This window comes from Mchenga conophoros, linkage group LG8 (assembly GCF_057382185.1).
Source record: "Mchenga conophoros isolate Kocher_MC1m ecotype Shallow Benthic linkage group LG8, M_conophoros_male_GT1.1, whole genome shotgun sequence".
Classification (NCBI taxonomy): Eukaryota; Metazoa; Chordata; class Actinopteri; order Cichliformes; family Cichlidae; genus Mchenga; species Mchenga conophoros.
Genome location: NC_140533.1, coordinates 26,866,633 through 26,890,994, shown reverse-complemented (window position 1 = coordinate 26,890,994; position 24,362 = coordinate 26,866,633). Strand labels below are relative to the sequence as shown.

The window sequence follows — 24,362 nt, the reverse complement described above, 5'->3', positions numbered from 1 at the left end:
GAAATTTTTAACCACGCACATGGATTCAGTAGTTTCGTGTTTTTCTGTTTGATTTGGCCTCTTCCGGAAAATTTAGTCTATAACAGAAAAAGGAAACATGAAACCTCTCCTGAAACCAAACTGATTTTCTGAGACTTACTGAAAGAAACCCCAAAAGTTGGTTCTGTTCATCTGCAGTTTTGTTTTCAGTGGGAGAAACGTTTCGTCACTCACCCAAGGGACTTCGTCAGTATCCAGCTGAATGCAGGTTTCCCCAACCTTATAAACAATACATTAGCATAATGACTGAAACAAGCACCACTGACGAACAATGGGCTGTGAGGTCAGTCTCCTGATCATTAATATGCAAACCGTCATAACCAAATAGGAACAGAACCAAGTTTTTTGAGATTTCTTTACCTGGACAATTGCGCATGCATCAAGGCAGTCTATGTGGTTGTTTAGGGTCACAACCACTAGGAGGTGGGGCATGATTTTCTGTGTTGCTAGCACGCACTGTGGTTGAAGCGCTTTTACATGTAAATAAAAGTTCTGCTACATTTAAGCCCTTGTCAGATGAGTTCACACAACGCTAAATAAGCCTATCAGCACCTGTTAAATATCTGTGTAGTTTACATGGGGAGATTTTAAATCCCAAGTATCTCCCGACTAACTTCCGGTTAGCTCTAGCGTCTACGTAATTGAGCAAGATCAGAACAGCGCCATCATAACTCTACATCTCGATACAGATTAGCCCAAAGTTTCATAGATGGCTACTAAAAAAATTAGGAGTGGGCCTCAAGGACGAAAACACACACACACACACACACACACACACACACATATATATATATGTATATATTTTTTTCTTTCTTTTTTTTTCGAGATAGACAAAAAAGGTATGTATGGATTTATTTTTGAGTCTACCTGAATGAATTTGACAGTTTTGTTTCCTACGTCAAAGTTATGTTTGAACATATTTAACTGCCACAGTTAATATGAACCCGGTCTGCTGACGTAATCATTGAAGAGTCTGAATCATTTGTTTCTGAGAACATGCTCGTTTTTGTCAGCTTGCTAGCCTACCCAAGAGGAATTGTAAACATAATTAATAACCAAATAATCTGTTTGATTGTATGGCTAGTTTTAGTTGTAAGCTACTTACTTACTTAGCTATTTTGTATGTGTGTCTGTGCGTGTATATGTTTGTTCGTTTGTTGTTTGTGTTGTTTTACAACTTAGAGTAAGCTATTAATTTTGAACAAATGAAATTAAATATAGCCACAGTAATTTTCAACTGCAAGCAGTGGCTAGAACGTCATGCATTTATTATATGTTTATTATTCATTCATAATGTGTTTTTTATTAGAACAAGCTTTACTTGCTATTTTCTTGCCAACTTAAGTAGAAGTGCAGCATCATTTATAATTTATAATAGCTAGCTTTTGTTTGTTACTTAGAATTACATTTACATTTTATATAAACCTATGAAATGTTCAAATTGTCACAAATTCTTCCAGGTAAACATTAACTTTCTAACTATATTTAATTTTAGATCCTATTTGAACATACTAATATTCATGGCTCATTTGCATATTAAAAATGCATTTGTTTTGTGGTTAAAGTATAGACCTAATTCATATAATGTACCTATTTAATTTCATCCACCCTATGTATAAAATAATAATCTAATGTATAAAATTCTCAGGGTCATTACTGGAGTATTTTGGACCTTCTTCTGATACAAGCACATCTACCACAGCTGACATGACTGCTGACATCATCCAAAACTTCAGAGTCATCTACTCCCTCCCCAAACATAGCTGAGGACTATACTGAGGCACCACAGGCTTCTTTAGCTTTCTCCGACATAACTGTATCTTCAGAGGTAGGTACTGGGGTCTTTGCTGTTTCTAGTTTGTGTGTATGTGTTTGTCTTCATCTAGTTAAAAGCAGTGTGCGTGATTTGGTGGCTCTAAATGGTAAATGGACTGGTTCTTATATAGCACTTTTCTATTCTACCTGAGCACTCAAAGTGCTGTGCGTGAAGAGTTTTGGGGCTACATATAAAATCTTGTTTAGGACCACCAAATCCTAGAGCCAACCTTGGAAAGGGGTCAGTGCAGCATAAATGGGTTAGGACTATTGATACTGAACAGAAAGATGGATACAAACATTGTCTACTTTTTCAAGGTAGTTGAGGACCTTCTCAATGGTGTCCAATCTGACTAACATTTGTGAAAATGAAAATGTAATGCCTCCCCGTCGGGGAATCGAACCCCGGTCTCCCGCGTGACAGGCGGGGATACTCACCACTATACTAACGAGGAAGATGCCCAACGACTTTTATGTTGCAGTACCGATCTTGGCCACAATAATGTCCACTATGGGATGTTGTCGCTGTTTCCCCGTTTTGATACGTTAGGTTGTGCAGACCTATTTGTGTGTATTAAATTGACGCCTCAACGTAGAGTTCTTTGCCATCAACGAAAGAGGCAACCCCCCTCACCCCCTCCAAACCAAACATATTTAACGTATCATTTATTAATCACAACAGCGCCAGAAGACTAAAGTGGACAAAAATATAGCACTCCCATAGAGAATGAATGGGAAACAGTTTATGGTAAAGGGTAAGGTAAATGGTAATGGACTAGTTCTTATATAGCACTTTTCTATTCTACTTGAAAACTCAAAGCTCTGTTCTTGGAAAAGTTTTGAGTCTGTGAAAAAAAAACCTAAAAACATGAAGGTAGCACATCTGGGACATCATGTTTCACTCCATCCACCAACGCCACGTTGGACCACAGACTGTGGTGGAGTTGGCGGATGCTTTAATCCAGGTCTGGGAGGAGATCTCTTCAGGAGATCATCCGCCACCTCATCAGGAGCATGCCCAGGTGTTGTAGGGAGGTCATACAGGCACGTGGAAGCTACACACACACATCACTGAGCCTCATTTTGACTTGTTTTAAGGACATTACATCAAAGTTGGATCAGCCTGTAGTGTGTTTTTCCACTTTAATTTTGAGTGTGACTCCTAATCAAGACCTCCATGGGTTGCTAAATTTGATTTCCATTGCAATTTTTAGTGTGATTTTGTTGTCAGCACATTCAACTATATAAAGAACATAGTATTTAATAAGAATATTTCATTAAAGGAAAAAAAAAAGAATATTTCATTAATTCAGATCTAGGATGTCTTATAATAATAATAATAATAATAATAATAATAAATTTTATTTGAGGGTGCCTTTCTAAAACCCAAGGTCACCTTACAAAGAGAAAACGACATCAATAAAACAGTAGATTAAAATAGATTCTAATAAATTAAAATACAAAAAACAGGAAAATACAACCACAAACAACAAAAAAACAAAAACAAAACAAAAACAAAAAAACACGATTTGACAGTTAAATCTGTATTAAAGCGAGTAAGTCAGTTTAAACAAGTAGGTTTTGACTTAAATAAGGGAAGGGAATCTATATTTCTTAAGGCTAAAGGAAGTGAGCTCCAGAGCCGAGCAGCAGAGTAACTGAAAGCTCTGTGGTCCATAGTGATAAGGCAAGCAGAAAGAACAACAAGATGAGTGGCAGATGAAGATCTGTTCTTGTTTATATGTTCCGTTTATGTTTTTTGAGCCGTGTTTATGGGGCTTTCCCATCATGTGCAGTCTAACTTTTAACATTTTCCAAGAATGAAAGTGTAATGCCTCCCCGTCGGGGAATCGAACCCCAGTCTCCCGCGTGACAGGCGGGGATACTCACCACTATACTAACGAGGAAGGTGCCTGACACCCTTTATGTTGCAGTATCGATCCTGGCCACAATAATATCCACGATTGCTGCATTTTGTATAAGTTCATACTCAAGTTTAAAACAACAACTACACTAAAGCTATTCTGTTATACCTGTATGTTAAAATTTTTTTTTTCATATTTCAGCAATACTGATCAATCTAATAAACTTAAACCTACACCATCCTCCCTATTCTGGTATTTTAAAGAGTACTTAGCGTAAATATTAAGCAACCTAACTAATAGGGTTCCAACTCCCAGCAACAACAAAAATAAAAAAATAAAAAAATAGGGAACCACCCCTCACGCTCCACCTCATGATGCTTAATCGACGTAATCAACCTTAATTTGATGCAGTGTGAAAAAAAAATGCACAGAAATCAATTATTTTTCAAGAAATATTAAATAGATTCAACATCTTTCTTCAACAAAATTGCAGACTGCACAAATGATACCTTCCCAAAGGAAAAAGTACTATAGCTTACTAGGGTATATATATTAGACTTAATAGTCACTATATACAGTAATTGACTTCTATTCATTTTACATCAAATTAAAACTTTGGGTGTCAGATAATTATTTATTAAAAGCTAGACATTTTAAATGAGAATAAGAAAGAAAAGTATGTCTTTGTGCCCCCTTTTCCCTGTTAATGCCCTATCGGCCCCCCTGGCTAAACTTTGCTAGATCCGCCCCTGCACAGTTACCAGCGTCAGCTACGTAGAAAAAAATCCTGGTGTAGAAAGTAATATTAAATAAATTCTAACAACAGCTTATCAAGCTTAAATGTGCTGCTGTTGTTCAGCCGCTGGTTTCCTCTTTCTGGTGCAAAGTGGGCCAAAAACAAACAAGAGAGATGGACTCGCGACAGAAAAGCCGATCAGCTGATCATTAAGCAGTTTCATGATTGAAGTAGCAGCAAGAAGAGGCAGTCGCTTGTTAAGCTTAACGCAGGAATGCTTTACAAACATTCAGAGATGGACTTACACACTTGCTTTACTTCTCTCGGGGATAACTTTGTCGGAGATGAAATGCTGGGTTGGTAGCGAAGCTCCAAATGCTATCCAGACCAGTCCCGCATGCCACAGCCGCTCTATCACGTGATGCATACTGCTCCGACGTGCTAACGTTCTGAGGTGAGTTACGGCGTGTCGCAAGTTATGTGAGCTGCTTTCGTGATATTTAATGGATCGGATTACATTTTTTATTTTTCTCCGATATCCGATCCAGTAATTTAGGTCAGTATCGGACCGATACCGATATGTAATATCGGATCGGTCCATCTCTAGTATGGACATTGCTTGTGGTATACCACAATGGTCAGTTTTGGGCCCAAAATTCTTCAACTTATACATTAATGACATTTGTAAAGTGTCCAAAGTATTAAAAATGGTACTCTTTGCTGACGATACAAACATCTTCTGCTCTGGTGATGATCTGCAACATTTATTGGATGATATGACTAATGAAATAAGTAAAGTGAAGTTCTGGCTTGATAAAAACAAACTATCATTAAATTTGAATAAAACTAAAATTATGTTATTTGGAAATAGTAGTTTAAATAAATAAATGGTGTTGATATTGAAAGAGTCAGTGAAAATAAATTTCTGGGGGTAATAGATGAAAAACTTAACTGGAGAGCTCACGTAAGATATATTCATTCCAAAGTATCAAGAAGCATTGCAATCCTAAACAAGGCAAAACGGGTATAAGACGGGACATCACTTCATATTCTCTACTGTTCACTGGATTCACCATACTTAAGCTATTGTGCAGAGGTCTGGGGCAATAACTATAAAACTGCATTACATTCACTTTTTACTCTTCAAAAAAAAAAGCAGTTCAAATCTTCCACAATGCAGGTTATAAGGATCATATAAACTCACTATTCTTGCAATCTGAAATGGAGAAATTTGCTGATCCAGTGAAATTCCAAACTGCACAAATTCTATTCAAAGCAAAAAATAAACAAATTCTATTCAAAGCAACAAATATCAACTGCCAGGTAATATTCAGAGTATGTTTTTTGGAAAGAAGTAAGTTATAATTTAAGGGGTTTTTGTAACTTCAAAAAAGTGAAGGTACGAACTACCAGAAAAAGCTTTTGTGTTTCTGTGCATGGAGCGAAACTGTGGAACAGTTTGAATATGGAATTGAAGCTATGTCCAAACATAAAGCAGTTCACAAAGAGTTATAAAGATATGACCTTCTTGAACTATAAAGAAAGGGAAAATGATGAATTTCCTAAATGTACCTGTGTATTGTTTACATGATCGAAAACGTTAACAAACAGAACAATGAAAAACGTAATGCCTCCCCGTCGGGGAATCGAACCCCGGTCTCTTGCGTGAAGGGGGGGATACTCACCACTAACGAGGAAGGTGTTCAATGATCTATATGTTGCAGTACCGATCCTGGTCACAATAATGTCCACTATGGGATAGTGTCGCTGTTTCCCCGTTTTGATACGTTAGGTTGTGCAGACCTATTTATGTGTATTAAATTGAAGCCTCGATGTAGAGTTCTCTGCCATCAACGAAAGAAGCAAAAAACCCTCCAAAAGAAACATAATTCTATACAAGCACGTGTAGGCCACACACACACCACTGAGCCTCATTTTGACTTGTTTTAAGGACATTACATCAAAGTTGGACCGGCCTTTAGTGTGTTTTTCCACTTTAATTTTCAGTGTTACTCCTAATCCAGACCTCCATGGGTTGCTAAATTTGATTTTCATTGATAATTTTTGTGTGACTTTGTTGTCAGCACATTCAACTATGTAAATAACATAGTATTTAGTAAGATCATTTCATTCATTCATTCAGATGTAGGATGTCTTATTTTTGTGTTCCCTTTATTTTTTGAGTGTACATGGGACTTTCCCATGGTGTGAAGTGTAACGAAAAAGAAATGCCTCCCCGTCGGGGAATCGAACCCCGGTCTCCCGCGTGACAGGCGGGGATACTCACCACTATACTAACGAGGAAGGTGCTCAGCAACTTTCATGTTGCAGTACCGACCCTGGCCACAATAATGTCCACTATGGGATAGTGTCGCTGTTTCCCCGTTTCGATACCTTAAGTTGTGCACGGCTGTTTATGTGTATCAAACGTGTAAACAGCGGGCAAAGAGACTAGAATGACTAGATACCTCAACATAGAGTTCTCTACCATCAACGAAAAAGCAAATAAAACAAACAAAAAACCTCAAAATCAGAAATCGTTGGAGTGTAATGATATTGATATGATAAGTGGTTAAAAGAGTCATTGAGGGCATTATAAAACCGTTTACACTCATTTCAACAACCACCAAACAGCTGAAAACGGAAATGAGAGCAGGTACATGGATTCTGCACAAAGACACAAACACAAAGTGCAGACCGCCTACGCATCGGAATCAGTGATTCCTCACCCAAACGCCGTCATGGCTGAAAGCCGACAGCTCACAGATTCTGTTGCTTTGGCGGTCCGCGCTTTGTGTTTATCTTTTTTGTGCTAGATTCTGCAGCTGTAGGCTTTGTCTCTCTCCAACCAAATTTGACTGAACCAGCAGCAAAAGAAGATCCAAACTACGCTTCATATTTCGCTTCACATAGACATCGTCATGTATTCCTTCTTTGCTGTTTTGCTTCCACCATGGTAAAATGACGCTTCATGCACAGCTTTCTTCCTTTCTCAGTGTACTTCAAGAACAGTTTCCCCATTTAAAAATCTCTGTTTTCTGCATTATTCGCTTGCTTATTACGCACAAGTCTACCGTTATGTACAGCGCTGTCCGCCGCTGTGTTTTTGTTTTTAATTTAACTGACTTCCCACAAGAAAGTCTCAGTTCTGCTGTTCAGTACTGAGGAAATTTAAACTTTTTAAAATTATGCGAAATTGCAGAATGCTTAGTTGTGTCTCTAATCAAACCTCTGTAACTTTGCTCTGCTTCACTTCAGCAGCATAATGTTTATATGTTGATTCGTGGTTTTCTTCAGTTTTTGTTCTACTGCAGAATATTTTTAAGGTTATCTGCTATAAAACGACCAGGCCAGGAAAATCTCCTTCATGTTTTTCTGTGTTTTATGCTCTGTTACTTTGACTCTTTAGCACTTAGCAATTTTCTATCCTACCTGAGCACTCCAAGCGTTGTCCAGGAGGAGTTTTGAGGCTACAGTTTAGAAAAGATCACTAACTGTCATGAGTGTTAATATTATTTTATTACTTAGTCTGTTAAAGGAAACCCTGAAACATTAAAATAGTTGAGAACCTTTCCAGTGGTGTCCAGTCTGACTAACATCTCTAAGAAGGAAAACGCAATGCCTCCCCTTCATTCAGATGTCTTATTTTTGTGTTCCCTTTATTTTTTGAGCAGTGTATATGGGACTTTCTCATCATGTGCAGTCTAACTTTTAACATTTCCAAGAACGAAAAGGAAATGCCTCCCCGTCGGGGAATCGAACCCCGGTCTCCCGCGTGACAGGCGGGGATACTCACCACTATACTAACGAGGAAGGTGCACAATATTCTTCATGTTGCAGTATCGATCCTGGCCACAATAATATCCACTATGGGATAGTGTCGCTATTTCCCCGTTTTGATACGTTAAGTTGTGCACGGCTGTTTATGTGTATCAAACGTGTAAACAGCGGGCAGAGAGACTAGAATGACTAGATACCTCAACATAGAGTTCTCTACCATCAACAAAAAAAGCAAAAAGAACAAACAAAAAACCTCAAAATCAGAAATCGTCGGATTGTAATGATATTGATATGATAGTGGTTAAAAGAGTCATTGAGGGCATTATAAAACCGTTTACACACATCTGTAATTTATCATTTCAAACTGGTCTATTTCCAGACAGAAATTATAATGGTAATAATAATAATAAAATAGTGGCCACAATAATGTCCACTATACGTTTTAAGTTGTGCACGCGTGTTTCTGTGTATCGAATTTAACGTGTAAATAACAGCGGGCAAAGAGACTACAATGAGTAGACGCCTCAACGTAAAAACAAACCCTCCAAAACAAACATAATTGACGTATAATAGATAAACTCTCAACAGCGCCAGAATATTAAAGTTTAGCGTTTAGAAAAGATCAGTAACTGTCATGAGTGTTAATATTGTTTTACTCCTTAGCGTCTTAAAGGAACCCCTGAAACATCAAAATAGTTGACGACCTATGGTGTGCAGTGTAATTTTTACCATTTCCAAGAGTGAAAAGGAAATGTCTCCCCGTCGGGGAATCGAACCCCGGTCTCCCGCGTGACAGGCGGGGATACTCACCACTATACTAACGAGGAAGGTGCTCAGCGAATTTCATGTTGCAGTACCGATCCTGGCCACAATGATGTCCACTATGGGATAGTGTCGCTGTTTCCCCGTTTCGATACCTTAAGTTGTGCACGGCTGTTTATGTGTATCAAACGTGTAAACAGCGGGCAAAGAGACTAGAATGACTAGATACCTCAACGTAGAGTTCTCTACCATCAACGAAAAAGCAAATAAAACAAACAAAAAACCTCAAAATCAGAAATCGTTGGATTGTAATGATATTGATATGATAAGTGGTTAAAAGAGTCATTGAGGGCATTATAAAACCGTTTACACTCATCTGTAATTCATCATTTCAAACTGGTCCATTTCCAGATAGAAATAATAATGGTAATAATAATAATAAAATAGTGGCCACAATAATGTCCACTATACGTTTCAAGTTGTGCACGCGTGTTTCTGTGTATCGAATTTAACGTGTAAATAACAGCGGGCAAAGAGATTACAATGAGTAGACGCCTCAACGTAAAAACAAACCCTCCAAAACAAACATAATTGACGTATAATAGATAAACTCTCAACAGCGCCAGAATATTAAAGTTTAGAGTTTAGAAAAGATCAGTAACTGTCATGAGTGTTAATATTGTTTTACTCCTTAGCGTCTTAAAGGAACCCCTGAAACATCAAAATAGTTGACGACCTATGGTGTGCAGTGTAATTTTTACCATTTCCAAGAGTGAAAAGGAAATGTGATTTGTGTGATTTTGTTGTCAGTACATTCAACTGTATAAAGAACATAGTATTTAATAAGAATATTTCATTAATTCAGATCTAGGATGTCTTATAATAATAATAATACATTTTATTTGATGGTGCCTTTCTGTATATGGGGCGTTCCCATCATGTGCAGTCTAACTTTTAACATTTCCAAGAACGAAAATGCAATGCCTCCCCGTCGGGGAATCGAACCCCGGTCTCCCGCGTGACAGGCGGGGATACTCACCACTATACTAACGAGGACTGCTACTAATGGATGTGACGCTGTTCTTTTTCTTACTGCATCACGTACACTTTAGGACATATTCGCTTGAATTGTTTACTTAACACTAGATTTACTAAACGGCCCTCAACTGTTTCATATTCATTCTCTATGGGAGTCCTAAACCACTACGGATGCAATATATTTTTGTCCACTATGGTCTTGTGGCGCTGTTATATAAATGTATAGTGATGACTCTCCCCGTTTGTCACGCGGGACATCGGGGTTCGAATCCCCGACGAGGACGCATCACTCCTTGACCTTCAGGAAATGCCTTTAGCTACATGTGAAAGGAGTTTTTGTGATATGTGCCTTGCTGGTAGTAACAGTGTGTTGAGGAGTCATTTCACCCCTTGTCCCATACCATTCAAGATTAGCCGAAGTTAATACCATCATCAACACTATGAGAACCTCTTTCTCCCTCACTCCCATGGACTTCATCCATATCTCATAATCTCAATTCCTTTTTTTCCCATGAAAGCTAGTTTGCTGAGTGAGCAGTAAAAGCACTCCCAGCAGAAAAAAAAAACAAGCCATGTCTTTGTTTTACTGTAAAAAAAAAAAGAAAGAAAAAAAAGTCCTGAATGGTTGCTTAAAGGTCATTACAAATCCTGTGTGGTTCATGTGGTTTTTCCATTTCAGTTCCTTTTCTCTCATTTGTTTGACAGACTTGGACTCTAGTTGCGCTCCAAGTTTAATTTGACATCGTGTTTACACAAAGAAACCTTGGTCTTCTATGAATCAGAAATACTCCACTTATCATTACAGAAAAAACGTTCATAAAATGAAAATAGTACATATAACACGTATGTGTATATAGTCATGTCATGTTAAGATTTGTATTTGTTTCCAGTTTCCCACATTGTTTTTGTCCACCCCACCCTAATTATTTCCACCTTACCAAGTACACCTTTAGTGCTTCCATAGCAATTAAGAGAGTAAATGAGAGGTTCAAGTTAAAAATTTAACTCTTTAGGGCTTTCATTTGTACTTTGTGATTGTTTCATAACTATTTAAATATAGTTTCCGAGTTTAACCTTAGATTTCGTATTTCATATTGCTCCTTTTTAAAGCAGCAAAAAATGTTCATAAAAGCCCCATTCTTGCACATAAGTATGATTGGTTTGTATAGAATTACGGCTAAGGTCTCCTTCCTTTACATAACAGAATTTAAAGCGATATTCTGTTGTTTATGCCCGTTCAAGGAAAATAAATAATTTGCCTAATAATTCTATAATAATAAATAATTTGCGGACGACACTACAGTGGTGGGTCTTATCACCAACGGTGATGAGACGGCTTACAGGGAGGAGGTCAACGCCCTGACCCACTGGTGTCAAGACAACCATCTCACCCTCAACGTCGCAAAGACAAAGGAGTTGATAGTGGACTTCCGGAGGTGCAGAGAAGTACACACCCCCATCACCATCAACGGCGCTGCTGTGGAGAGAGTGAGCAGCTTCCGGTTCCTTGGAGTACATCTGGCTGAGGATCTTACGTGGTCAGTACACACAAACAAAACAGTGAAGAAGGCGCAGCAGCGCCTCTTCTTTCTCAGGAGACTGAAAAGATTCGGCATGAGCCCCCGCATCCTCAGGACCTTCTATCACTGTGCCATTGAGAGCATCCTCACTGGATGCATCACCACCTGGTATGGCAACAGCACTGCCTACAACTGCAAAGCTCTCCAGAGAGTAGTGCGGTGCTCTGAACGGATAATTGGAGGTGAGCTTCCCTCCCTCCAAGACATCTACAGGAAGCGCTGCCTGAGGAAAGCGGGGAGGATCATCAAGGACTCCAGTCACCCCAGCCATAAACTGTTCAGACTGCTTCCATCAGGAAGGAGGTTCTGCAGCATCCGGTCCCGTACCAGCAGACTGAGAGACAGCTTCTTCCACCAGGCCATCAGACTGCTGAACACGTCATAGACACCTCAGCTTCACTACTGGAACTTTAACATTATGCACTCCATACTGTATATAAATGCCACTTGTTTTGCACATATTCAACTCTGTATATTTTATATATTTTATTATTATTATTATTATTTTATTTTTTTTACTATTTAATTTGTAAAAATGTGTATACACACACACACACACACACACACACACACGTAGGAAAATATTTAGTATACACATCCAGAAATGCATACACTATTATATATTGTACATATATTTATTAGTTTCAGGTTGGCCATTCTTGTATTTTGCTCGTTTGTGTTGTTGTGTTTGCACATCTCTGTTGCTTGTGGGGCTCACACACAAGAATTTCACTCGCATGTGCTGTGCCAGTGTGCCTGCACATGTGATGTGACAATAAAAGTGATTTGATTTGATTTTTGATTTGATAATTCTGCATTCTGAATTCGCTTTTATTTTGAAAAGCCGTGACACGGCGGAAGTAAACAGTAATCACGTTACAACCCGGAAGAAATGCCTTTTCTCTGGTTAACATTTGAATAGATGAGAATGACCAATTTAGCTTTTGGAGAAACGGTTAAACGCGATGCTGCTCCTGTTGTGCAGCCTCTCATAGTCGTTTTTGTGTCCTAATCTCTTGGCCTGGAGGTGGAGGCGGTCGACTACGAGCAGCAACGCCCCGATGAGAGCAGGCAGCCCGTCAGAAGGAGAAAAATATCCTCGGTGTGTTTACCAGGCGGTTCAGGGAGGCTGTTTCCCCGCAGTGTGTCGTTAGCTCACCGTGCGGCTGTGCGACTGGTTCTTCAGACGGAGAGGAAACATGGCTGAGCTGCATGTTGTGGAACCTACCGGTGCTGGCACCATAGAGCAGCCCGAGCACCGCGACATCCGGGGCTCGGTGCGCCTGGCGTCGCCCACCCTCATTGTTCCGCCGCGGAGCAGCCAGCTCAGCCCGGGTGGGGTGTCAGGCTGTAGCGGCGGCGGCGGAAGGTCGGTGTTTGGGTTCCCGGTGAAGAGCAATCCCAGCTCCCCGTCCGAGCCAGTGGACAAGCCGGGCTCCCGCTGGGTCCGGCTTAACGTCGGTGGTACCTACTTCATTACCACCAAACAGACGCTGTGCAGGGACCCCAAATCTTTCCTGTTCCGCCTGTGTCAGGAAGACCCGGACCTGGACTCTGACAAGGTGAGTGGGACGCCAGAAAAACACAAATACATACAACACAGGTTCACACAGCAAAGGGACGCAAGAACACAAAAACCGTGAACACTAAACTGTAAAAGCACAAATTAAAAAGTGAAAAATCAATTTCCACAGTAGTACCCATCTGCCCTGTACAAAATGTTTATAGACTACTGCAGGTAAAAGCACAAGGACGATACGCTTCAGTTTTAAAAATTTAAATTTTCTAAATTAGTCCCACATTTGCGAGAAAAAATTACACGAAAAATGGCAAATTTTACATTAACGAACTTCAACGTTAAAGAAAAAAAATATGGAAATTTAATAGAAATAAACAAAACAAAACATGGAACTTGCTCCTCTGTTAACATGGAACTTGCTCCTTGGAACCTGTTAATTCTTGCAGGACGAGACAGGAGCATATCTAATCGACAGAGACCCCACGTACTTTGGCCCTATCCTGAATTACCTTCGGCATGGAAAACTGATTATGGATAAGAATCTGGCAGAAGAAGGTAAAAAGCAAAAGCATAATGCAGAGCTGTCAGTGAGCAGCATCTCAGACACCAAATAACACATTCATTCGATTTGTGTTTCAGGCGTTCTGGAGGAAGCCGAGTTCTACAACATTGCTTCCCTGGTGAGGCTGGTGAAAGAGAGGATACGGGACAACGAGAACCGGACATCTCAGGTAAACAAAACGAAACCAAAATAAGTCTTAGTGGCTGACTTTCTTCCAGTGCAAATATAACCCAGGTAACTTGTAAAGTGTTCAAACAAAATGTGTGCCTGCCTGCAGATTGTTGATGCTTTTTCAGTAATGCTCTGCGTGCCTTTGCTGTGTCCCTCAGGGCCCTGTGAAGCATGTGTATCGAGTACTACAGTGCCAAGAGGAGGAACTCACGCAGATGGTCTCAACTATGTCGGACGGTTGGAAGTTTGAGCAGGTGCAGAAAATGCAGCTTTTAAAATATATGTCATCTTTTAGTTCACGCTTTAGTTGATTCGACGCTGCAGTTTTAAGCTCCGCTTGCCCTGAGATGTATGCCAGCACATTGTCAGGTATTTATTTCCACACAGGAAAGACTGGGGCACAAAATGTTTTAATCATGAGCAGGAATGGATACTAAAAGTACTTCATTTGGTCTTGACCTGAATCTGTATGCATTCAGACTCTGTCACCTTGTAGTTTCCTCTATATTAGTAATCATGTATTATCAATATGAACCTGTATCAATTTTTTGATCTTCAAAAGACAAAAAAAAAAAAAAAAAAAAAAAAGATCTTTGAGCCTTATAATGAAAGTAAGTATGAATTAAACCCCTGACATTAGTAATAGCTGTAAATAATTCTAGTCATTCCCACATGTGACTACTCCGCAAAGGTCTGATTATGACTATTTGGTACTTTTAACTTTAATAGAAAATACCACATTTGTTGCATTTATTAAATTTAAAGAGCTAAAATAACACAACTCATTTGCCTTTTTTAAATTACCAACAAACATGACAGAACTAGTAGCACTTTTAGGCCTACTGTGAAGCAGTTGCTATGAAGCTCTGCAGGAAACTTTGAGCTCTATCCATGTTTGTGAAAAATAACCTGAAGGCCTCAGTCACACTCGTCTAGAGACCGATTGGCAAACCCTTGGCATCCTCCAGTTGCTAGGGGCAAATGTTTAATCTTCAACCACCCTCAAGCACCGGCATGTCACAGTTGGTGCTCAACAAAGCCAATGTGGTCACCATAAACAAAGCATAAGCCAGCGGCTTTGGCTGTAAAGGCACACCTGCTTGTCCACAGACTGCTGATTTATTTTGTTTTTGAGTTTCCCCAGTGATTTTAACATCTTTGGAAACCGTAGCCAGGGTAAGTTAAATAAATAAAAAGTTAAAATTCCAAAATGATATCCATCAAGTCTTTTGTCAAAGCGAGAGTGAGTCACAGGAGCTGAGTTGCAGGGTGGCCATCCTTGCTGTAGGGCAAAGAAAGAGGTCATGAACAGACTACAGAAATGCAGTGATATATGTGCTGAAATATCGCTGTAAGTCTATATTGGCAAATAAAATGTCATTTATTAATTGTATCTAATCCCTTTTTTCAGGCTGAGTATTCAAAATAGGAAAACTTAAAATCATTCAGTTGTTTTTTTGTTTTGTTTTTTTATATAATGAATATTTCTTTGTTTGATTAGGGGTTGGTTTTTTTTTTATGTTGTTGTTGTTTTTCTGACATTTTCAACAGTTTCTCTAAAACGACAACAACCAAAAGTAAATAGCATGGTAGAACTAAATTAAATGGAAAAAACACAAGTTATTGACTGAAAAGGTGCAGAGTGTGAAACGTCTTGGAAAAGTAGGCTCTCTTTTAACTCCGGATCTTTTGTTTCTTTGCCCATCTCCGCCCTCAGCTTATAAGCATCGGCTCCTCATATAACTATGGCAATGAGGACCAGGCTGAATTTCTGTGTGTAGTTTCCCGGGAACTCAACAACTCCACTAATGGCATCGTCATTGAGCCCACCGAGAAGGCCAAGGTAAGTCGACATTTCATACCGTTGTTCAGGCTGTCTGAACATCTCCTGCAAACTGCAGCGAAGGACCGTGTTTGTGTATTAAAACCCAGTTTATAAGCCACAGAAGCTACAGGATCCATGTGTAGGAACCAAAGCTGCACTTGAATCGTCCAAAACACTAAATCCTACTTCCTTTTGCCCATAAGTTTCCCATGACTCGATAGAAAATGTCACAAGGTCACTAAAAGATCTGAAGAGGTTTTAATGAGCTCAGAGAGAAGCTAACTGCTCTGACGCTAGACTCCTTAATAATGTGGCCAGATGTTGTTGATGTGAGTCTGCTGTGTTAAAACCACAGTGCCCCAAAGATGGGCAAAAAATGAGCGCATCGTGGATACGTCACCCCATGAAATGTTTCATATAAAAGAGGATCACTGGTGGAAAATTATTACTTCATTATCTAGTTTGTAATCTTAAAGAACAGGGAGTGAAACAGCTTATTAAGTGGAATTAAATGCATCCCACAATACGTTTGTGTTTTTAAATGGATGTTAACGACCGGCAGTGCAGTAAAGCTGTATGCAAGACACTTATTGCGAGATACAGCCTACACAGGTGTCTGGATGTGCTGTTGATTCTTTTCTCTCCGGCATGCTGCCAGCATCCAGCATGCCAACAACCTGGGCTCGGTCAACATCAGTCAGTCTCAGCACGGTGACCTGATGGTTTAGGGTCCATACTTGAATTTCAAATTTAATTCCGATACCCTGGAAAATGATCCATAATCGATGCTATTTTCAATACCAGGGCAAGATTCTTAGCCCATCCTGTGGTAACAGAACTAAGAACTAACAGAAATTATTTTTTTAAAAGCTGGCTACAGCAAAATAATAAGAAACATATTTTTATAATTATTATCTTGTTTACATACAACGTCCACACTGCTCCACCTTGGTCTGTAGCGCTTTACATCCACAGTTTTCTCTTCAGGCCTGAAACCATCCTTGACTAAACCCAGAGACAAAAGCTACTCACAGTGTTGTCTAAGAGATTAAAGTTATGTGCTGGGAACTTAATTTAAAACATCCATTCTAGACATGTTTCATGACATAAAACTTGAATAGTTTATTTTCACTTCCTGCTGAAGAGATGCGCCAGTATAACTTCTGCCTTTATTTTAGGTTCAGTGTGTAAAATCTCATATTTTTCGGTTTGGTCAACTGAATTGTGTAATCCTCCCCCTCTCAATTCAAGTGCTTAACCCGAACTACAGTAGATACAACATGGGTAATAAAGGTAGCACTGAAGCACCTTCCTTAGTGTTTGTAGAATTTAATTATACTTCCATTTTACTTGACTCAGTGAGGAACCTTCCTAATGAAAATATTTGACTGTTGGACCATAAACCAGTCCATGCTGGATAAGACTGGGTAGAGTGGACCTTACCATCTCATGTGGCTTCTGCTCATTTGGGTGTTTTTCACAAGCAGCCTCTCTGAAAGTCAAAATGCATCTGTATGAAAAATGCATTTTCTGAAGTTTGAGACCTTCACTTGGTGGAAAGTTCATGTTATACTTTTACCGTAGCTCAGTTTATTGTGCTGTATTAAATACTTAATGTGGAAGCTTACGCTACAACAAATACAGGAGCTAAATATAACCGTATGGATGAGCTCAGCTAGAAATAGTCTGTGTGCTGGCAGCCAGGATGCCACAAAAGTCAAGAACCTTCTGAACTTTACTGACCCGCTGCTGTTGTGTTCAAATCATTTGGTATCGCTTATCTTCGTAGTTCTTACCTGCTTAACAGTGAGTTAACAAGATCTGCAAGATTATTTTCATGTATGCGATCATATCCATGAAATCAGTGCAAAGACTCGGATTTCATTCATTCCTCTTGTGTCTTTTTTATGGAACTGAGTTGGTTTACCAGATGTTATTTATCAATGAAAGCATGTTTTCTCAACTATAAAGCATTATCGACCAAGTATTCATTATAAACTTTTTTTTTTATAACATGCACTCTTGCAAATGACCAGCAGGGGGCCACTCCTGTAGTCTACGTTGTATACAAGTCTTTCGGGAAATGATTTCTACTTCTCACTTGATTCACTAACTTTCCAAGTAATCTAATGCTGTTAATCATTAGTTTCATATTTTATTAAATCCAACATGCTGCTTTTTTTTGAAAATTAGTTCCTGTTTTAGACAAAAATAGGTGATAAAGCAGGGTATGATTCAGATTTACAAATCTGTATCAGGATACTGGCGTGCTGCATCCTCAGTTTCACATCCATAATTATGGTGTCCAGGCTTTTCCCTCAGCGAATAACAATTTAAATAATTTCCTATGCTCTGGCTGAAAAAGGGAAGCTAATGCTAAAAGGAAACTCAGATTGCTTTGACTAATTGTTTGTTTTGGACAGATTTTAGCTGGACGAAAACCCCAAGCAGTGATTCTGCATCTGCATTCATTATGAAAAAGTATGCAAGGAATGAAATTTTGTTACAACTGGCTCAACAGAGGATTAAATTATTTTAAAAATATGTTAAATATATCAGTAAAAATACTATAGTGTACTGGATAAAGCGATGGCATAGAGAGTGGAAAGTTGTAAAAAGTGGAGTACAGCACACTGACTGCTGAAATATTTACTGGATTACAACATTTCAGTCTGTCTGACCTTCTCTTTGTTCTCCTAAATGTCTCAGCAAATGTGACACATAGTTTCTGAAGGGAAAAAGCAAAGATTTGAGAATGCTGTCTGTGCAGGAACCTGAACACCACTGCTTTTTATATCAGTTTAATTAGTGTACTAAATTACTTTTATCCTGTGACTTCATCTGGAAAAAGGGTTTGCTAACACTGCCTTTTTATTGCAAAAAACCCTCAAAATTCAAAGTGTTGTTTTTTTTTCTTGCTTTTTCTTAAACGTCTTGTTTAAATGTTTGAAAGTGGTCTTTTTCCTGTCTGCCTTTCGCAGATCCTTCAGGAGCGAGGCTCGCGGATGTGAAGAGATCCTGAGCTTAACAACAGTTTATCAGCAACAACCACGTTGTTGTCGAACATTTTCTTCACTTTTCATAAACCCCCTTCCACCTTTTACTGTCATCATCATGATCATCCGCCCCTTCCCTTCTCCTCTGGTGTGCCTTTCCACAGCGGGTGCTGTTGGCATCCCCCACAATCCTTCAGTGCTGCAACGTGACCCTGGCTTGTCGTCTCGTCTCTCCTTCTTCACTTTGGAAGAGAGATGACAGGTTCAGGGCTTTTCCTCGTTGCAGCTTTTTGTTGGACAGTGTGACAGGAGCGCAGGCTACGACGCTGATATTAGCCTCTTGTTGTTCTCAGTTGGACGGACAGAGCTACCAGGAATCATCGTCTCCATCTCCACCTCGATTCTGGATCTCCATCATCGTTATCAGACGGGATATTTCCTCTTGTCTTACACATCTGGCTCTGTTGATTTAGCAGAAACCTCCTCAGGACTCTCAAAGGACATAAAGGAATGAAAACACTCCACTTACTGACCGAGAGAGCATCGACTCCTCTGCAGGTGGAGCCCGAGACGGAGCAGTCGCAGGCGGATGATGCACGGACCGATCACTCATTATGAGCTAACCTGGAGCGGCATCTTTTCCGCGAACCAAGAAGTCTCCAGTGGCTCCTTTTGATCTGTAAGAAAAGAACATACATGACTAAAAAACGGACTTACCTACACTAGTGTACAATTTGTCAAGGCATGTGAGGAATCTATATAAATCTATATAGGCTACATGATGAAATTATATGAAAAATTGAATGCAAATGGTGTAATTATTGATTTCTGTATCATAGTTGTGATATATTTACATATTCTGGTGGTTGAGTCTATTTAAACAATGGAGAAAATATCAGTTTTCCCACCCGCTTACACGGGTGTGAATTTGTGTATGCAGTGCCTCTCTGCTTTCTGTTCATCCTGAAATATCACCAGTTTTTCAGCTGCACGTTTTCTGTAGTGTTCCTCAAAGAAAAAAGAAGATAACACCGGTAAGTTTTCTCTTAAATATCCAACTTTAAACTATTGCATATCTTAAAATTGTAATTAGGGATAAGGAAAACTACTGTCATTGTCATTTGTCCAAGTAAAGCGTGGCGGAGGTTGGACTGTGGCCAGACTGTATGCTGCCTCAAAACCCTGAAGCACCCCTCTCCTCTCGGGCCTCGTGCTATTCTCTTTGCCAATATTCACTCACTTTGCAGCTGCCTCTTGTTGCCACACCAAAATGACTGTGTTGTCTTACACTCTGCAGCACTTGTAGCAACCGTGGCGCAAGCTAAACTGTACCGCTCACCGCTTAAAGCCCTGAGATACCTGAGTTTTATATGCTGTGTAAACAACGCTGCCAGCCGGGAAGTGAGTTCAGTTTTCATGAGCTCGAGAGCGAAGCCTTAGTAGTTTGGCTAAAGTGTGTTGTTCTTGTGCTTAACATTATGTTGATATGTTATTGTGCTGTTTTTGACACTTTCAAAAACACTGCAACAACATAGAAATCTTCTGTACACAGGCCAGGATGTGAGCTTGATTTATACTTCCACACTGTAACAGCTGCTTGGTGGTGAATAATAGAGTATATTACTTTTGCAAAGGTAATGCATATAATGGGGTTATGGGGGTTACAGGGCTAATCTAGGAGCAAGTAACCTGCCTGAATAATGCAGTGTCAGTTGCCTGCTTTTTTAAAATTTTTTAGTAAACTATTAGTGGCATAGAAAGAAACCATACTAGCTGTGAATGCTAACAACAGCTTAGCAAAATTGTAATGCAGAAGTATAAGTCAAGCCTTAATCTGTGCACATGTGCAAGTGAAGTGGCTCGTACTAAAGCGAAAACGGTGATTTGTCAGTTGACAGAAAATAAACGGGGATCTGTTTTGGCCATTTTAGCTCTAGAGTTTTATTCTTGAGCTCTGCATGAGTCACATTTCAGACTAATCCTTATTTGTCCTACATTTGGGCCTTGGTTCAGCCGCTTAGCTCATCATTGAACTGAAACAAGCTCCTTTAGCTCCCGGATCCTGGACTCTAGTCTGATTGGCTGCCTCTCGTAAAGACAAACTGAACTTTTGGCTCCCTGGGATTACTTGTACATAAGCTCACCTCATTTCATGAAACTTTAACTCAGCTTGATGATAGAACCCACCACTGTAGCACAGTAGGTCCCCTTTAATCTGACACAATTGGATATCAAGTCACTTATCAAGCAGAAAGGACAACTGATCTTTCAGTTTTCTGCTTTTTCTTTTTCATATTTATGTAAATTGAATATAGTTTGGTTTGGAACTGGATCGGTGCTTCCTTAATTTGTAGTTTATCACATAATGAAAATTTTAAAACATTTCTGGAGTCCAGATGGTTCAAAATGGGTTCATGGGCCTTATCAAAATTGGGTAATTAGTCACATTTATTTTAAAAAGAAAAATCCAATAAAATAGCAAAATACCTTTTTCTTCTTCTTGGTCACACATCTCACTTCTTACATTTTGGCTTCAGATGGCCCACCTCTCACCTTTGAGCCTATTTTCAATCCTTTTTACTCAAATAATCAGTAACTCTTCAGCCAGTATTCGTTCATTTGCTTATGAGCAAGAAAATCAATTTTACTAACAGGTGATGAAGAAATGCACCTAATTCTCACACTGAAAAGCGATATTCTATTTCTGCTCCATCAGTGACTCACATTTGTTAATTAATTATTATATTTATTTTATTCTGTCAGTGACTAATCATTTCACCATCTGGGGTAAATGCAGCTCGTTCATGTGAGCAACTTGATGCAAAGTTTGAGCCATATTTGCACATATCAGAAGGAAAACTGAGAATCATGTTGTTCACATTTTAATCAAAGCTGAGGAGCGCTCTGTCATTATCGCAGACACCTATTACTGGCATTGACCCCTTTGGTAATCCATCCTTTGTATAAAGAATTTATTTGATGCAATTATGTTGTACCAAGCATGGGGAAAAATAATTTATTGCATTGGGGGAAAATGGTACCTTAGACTTGCTAAAAATACTGCTAAAAATGCCCAAACATGTCATTCAGAAGCACTTTTGTTTCCTCCCTTGTGGTTTTCTTGGCCCATTCGAAACACCTTGGGTGTTGATTCCCTTCGTTTTTGTCCAGTGTTGTGCCTTTGACCTGTGTTGTGCACAGTTGTACTCCCCTCTTATCATAATGTGCCTCTCATACCTTAAAAAAGCCAGGAGGCACGTATCTGAGGTATCATGTATACTGTGGTCTTTTTATCCTGGTTTTTATTGTTGGTGTTTCCGTAAGAGGCGAACCAAACGGAAACACTACCCTTGGCGTTATTTTATTATATGTAAATTTTACAAATTGCTGCTTTCTTTGTGCCATTGCGTTCCAGCTCAATCCAACCACAATCTCTCACACTCCTGGAGGTTTTACATTTCTGTTGTGGTGGTGTGGACGACAGGAAGTCCAGTCCAAGCTGGTTTCCCTTTTTTTTTTTTTTTGCTCGTATCTTAGTAAAACTCCAAAAATGCACTTGGCAATTAATTTGATGTCAAACTTATTGTATTGTGGCAGCTTCTTTTCTCCTTGACCTGCATGCTGACACTACCTACAATGGCCCCACTTTTAAGTGTGTGTAACCAATATTTAAAGCACTTAACGTACCCTTGTGAACCCCGGTTTGGTCTCACCATGGTTGCAGTTTGGTGGTTCCCAACTTGATTTTTTTTTTTAAAACTTTCTTTCAATGTTGCTTTTATCCCAAGAGCTTAGGAGTATCAGTCAGTTTATAGACTGGAAATGTTGGTATTTAAAATGACAAAAGAGGTGATTACTTGGCAAACGTTCAAGTACAGAAGCCTGGAAAAAAAAAAGCATCATCGCAGATATTTTGCTAGTGTCGTTAGCTTCCCATTAATGCAACAAAATTTTATCTTTTAATTCATTAAATTTTTAATTCAGCTAAGTTAAAATATAAAAATATTGTAAATAGAACTAAATATATCACAGACTGGTAGGGTGGGAGTTTGGGCTAGCTACTGCTATAAAGGAAAAAGATACACGGGATTTATGAAACAAGAAGAAACATTTTTAATGATAAAACTGCCAATTGAAAGTTTGTTTAGTAGATATTAGCATTTTAAAGCCAAAGTTAGAATTCTAATTATTCAGTGTAATGGGTTTAACACATTTTTATTTAAAAAACACACAATCAGAAGATTCTTTTGGAAATATCAATTTTATTGTTAACTGCCACCTCTGTGTTAAGCTAATTAGCTTTTAAGTTCTTGTTAGCATCGAGCTAGCCACACTATCTTCATGTAGTAACTAGCAAAGCTTTAGATTAATTTTTTCCCCCTGAATTTAAATATAATTTAGTTGAAAATAAACAAAACCACCCGATCATCATGAAACAGAATGTTATACAATAATTTATTTTTTAAATTGTCCTGCTCTACAATAATAATGTCAGCATTTTGTTTAGCCACTGTGAGAGTGTTAGCGTGTTGATGTTAACGCTTTGTTTTATTTCTTGAGGAATTAAATAAACTGTTCAGACAAGCTAAAATGTTTTTAAAAAGTAGAAATATGCAACCAAAAAAGTTGGGAACCTCTGACCGAGCTAAACTTGGCTGTGTGTTTATCTCAATATTTTCTTCAAACCATATTTTCTTTATACAGAGAAACAACTTTTGACCTGTTTTTGTTTTTTGTTGGTTGTTTTTTTTTTTTTTTGGGGGGGGGGGGTTGTTTGTTTGTTTGTTTGTTTTTACGTTCACCTGTGCTAGTTACTCAACAAATAACATGCAATGTTAACAAATCTGCAAAAAATTACTCGTGAAAACATGAGAGCATGCATTGTACTAGAGATGTCGTGTACTGGATTTTGTCTGACCTCTGTGTTAGTGCAAACTAAATGTGATGCATGGTGGTGGGAAGCAGAGGGACGGCATGGCTCTGTGGTTTGTAGGTGTAGATTTTTTTAAAGTGGAACAGTTGGTCTACAAGTCGACGTATTCGCCTACTCACAACTTCTGTTTCTTTGTCGTTTTTGTATCTTTGAAGAAGAAGAAGAAGAAGAAGGTGTACTTTATTGTCACGTCAGTTGATCTTAAAAGTAGAAACAAGAGTTAGCTTTAATCACATATTACCCTACTGATGATATTGCAGACGTTTCCACCCCCATAACCTTGGTTTATATAGCATTTATGTGACCTGCAGGTCAACACAAAACTAAAAAAAAAGTTTTTTTTTTTAATTGATTGATCATTTTGCCAGTTAACCTGTAAACACCTGCATGCGTTTGTGGACATGCACACTTGTACACTCATTTAGACGTATTGATAATGTCACCTATTAACTTACTTTGTGTTCATTTATCAACAGTATTGATGTCAAATGTGAATATTGTTAACTGAGACTGTGGAGAAACGTCTGGAAGCCGACAAAACATTTTGTCTGATTGTTTGTTTCACTTTTATTTATTTCATATTTTCTGAATTTTGTCTACCATGTAACAATTTTAACAAAAACCCAGTCTGGTTTTTATTCATAAAATGTGTCTGTGTTTTAAATTGTGGCTCACTGACTATTTGTTGGTTCCTTTGAGTGTGGAATAAAAAAAATAAACAAAGTGAAGTTCATAACAAAA

The 24,362-nt window shown here is 38.8% G+C and overlaps 1 protein-coding gene and 6 non-coding genes across 7 annotated transcripts; 1 reads left to right on the top strand and 6 right to left on the bottom strand.

The window, feature by feature from the left end:
* Positions 1 to 2,237: 2,237 nt before the first annotated feature.
* On the bottom strand, positions 2,238 to 2,309 carry trnad-guc (transfer RNA aspartic acid (anticodon GUC)). Its single transcript has one exon. It is a non-coding gene; the product is annotated as a tRNA-Asp (tRNA).
* Positions 2,310 to 3,689: 1,380 nt separating this feature from the next.
* Positions 3,690 to 3,761, bottom strand: trnad-guc (transfer RNA aspartic acid (anticodon GUC)). Its single transcript has one exon. It is a non-coding gene; the product is annotated as a tRNA-Asp (tRNA).
* A 2,926-nt stretch (positions 3,762 to 6,687) lies between these two features.
* Positions 6,688 to 6,759, bottom strand: trnad-guc (transfer RNA aspartic acid (anticodon GUC)). Its single transcript has one exon. It is a non-coding gene; the product is annotated as a tRNA-Asp (tRNA).
* A 1,437-nt stretch (positions 6,760 to 8,196) lies between these two features.
* On the bottom strand, positions 8,197 to 8,268 carry trnad-guc (transfer RNA aspartic acid (anticodon GUC)). Its single transcript has one exon. It is a non-coding gene; the product is annotated as a tRNA-Asp (tRNA).
* Positions 8,269 to 8,990: 722 nt separating this feature from the next.
* trnad-guc (transfer RNA aspartic acid (anticodon GUC)) lies at positions 8,991 to 9,062 on the bottom strand. Its single transcript has one exon. It is a non-coding gene; the product is annotated as a tRNA-Asp (tRNA).
* A 919-nt stretch (positions 9,063 to 9,981) lies between these two features.
* Positions 9,982 to 10,053, bottom strand: trnad-guc (transfer RNA aspartic acid (anticodon GUC)). The gene has a single exon. It is a non-coding gene; the product is annotated as a tRNA-Asp (tRNA).
* Positions 10,054 to 12,495: 2,442 nt separating this feature from the next.
* Positions 12,496 to 24,362, top strand: kctd2 (potassium channel tetramerization domain containing 2). The gene is made up of 6 exons (XM_085285326.1): positions 12,496 to 13,177; positions 13,581 to 13,689; positions 13,774 to 13,865; positions 14,026 to 14,121; positions 15,585 to 15,710; positions 18,674 to 24,362. The coding sequence occupies exons 1-6, from the start codon at positions 12,815 to 12,817 to the stop codon at positions 18,701 to 18,703; spliced, it is 816 nt and encodes a 271-aa protein (XP_085141452.1). The 5' UTR covers positions 12,496 to 12,814; the 3' UTR covers positions 18,704 to 24,362.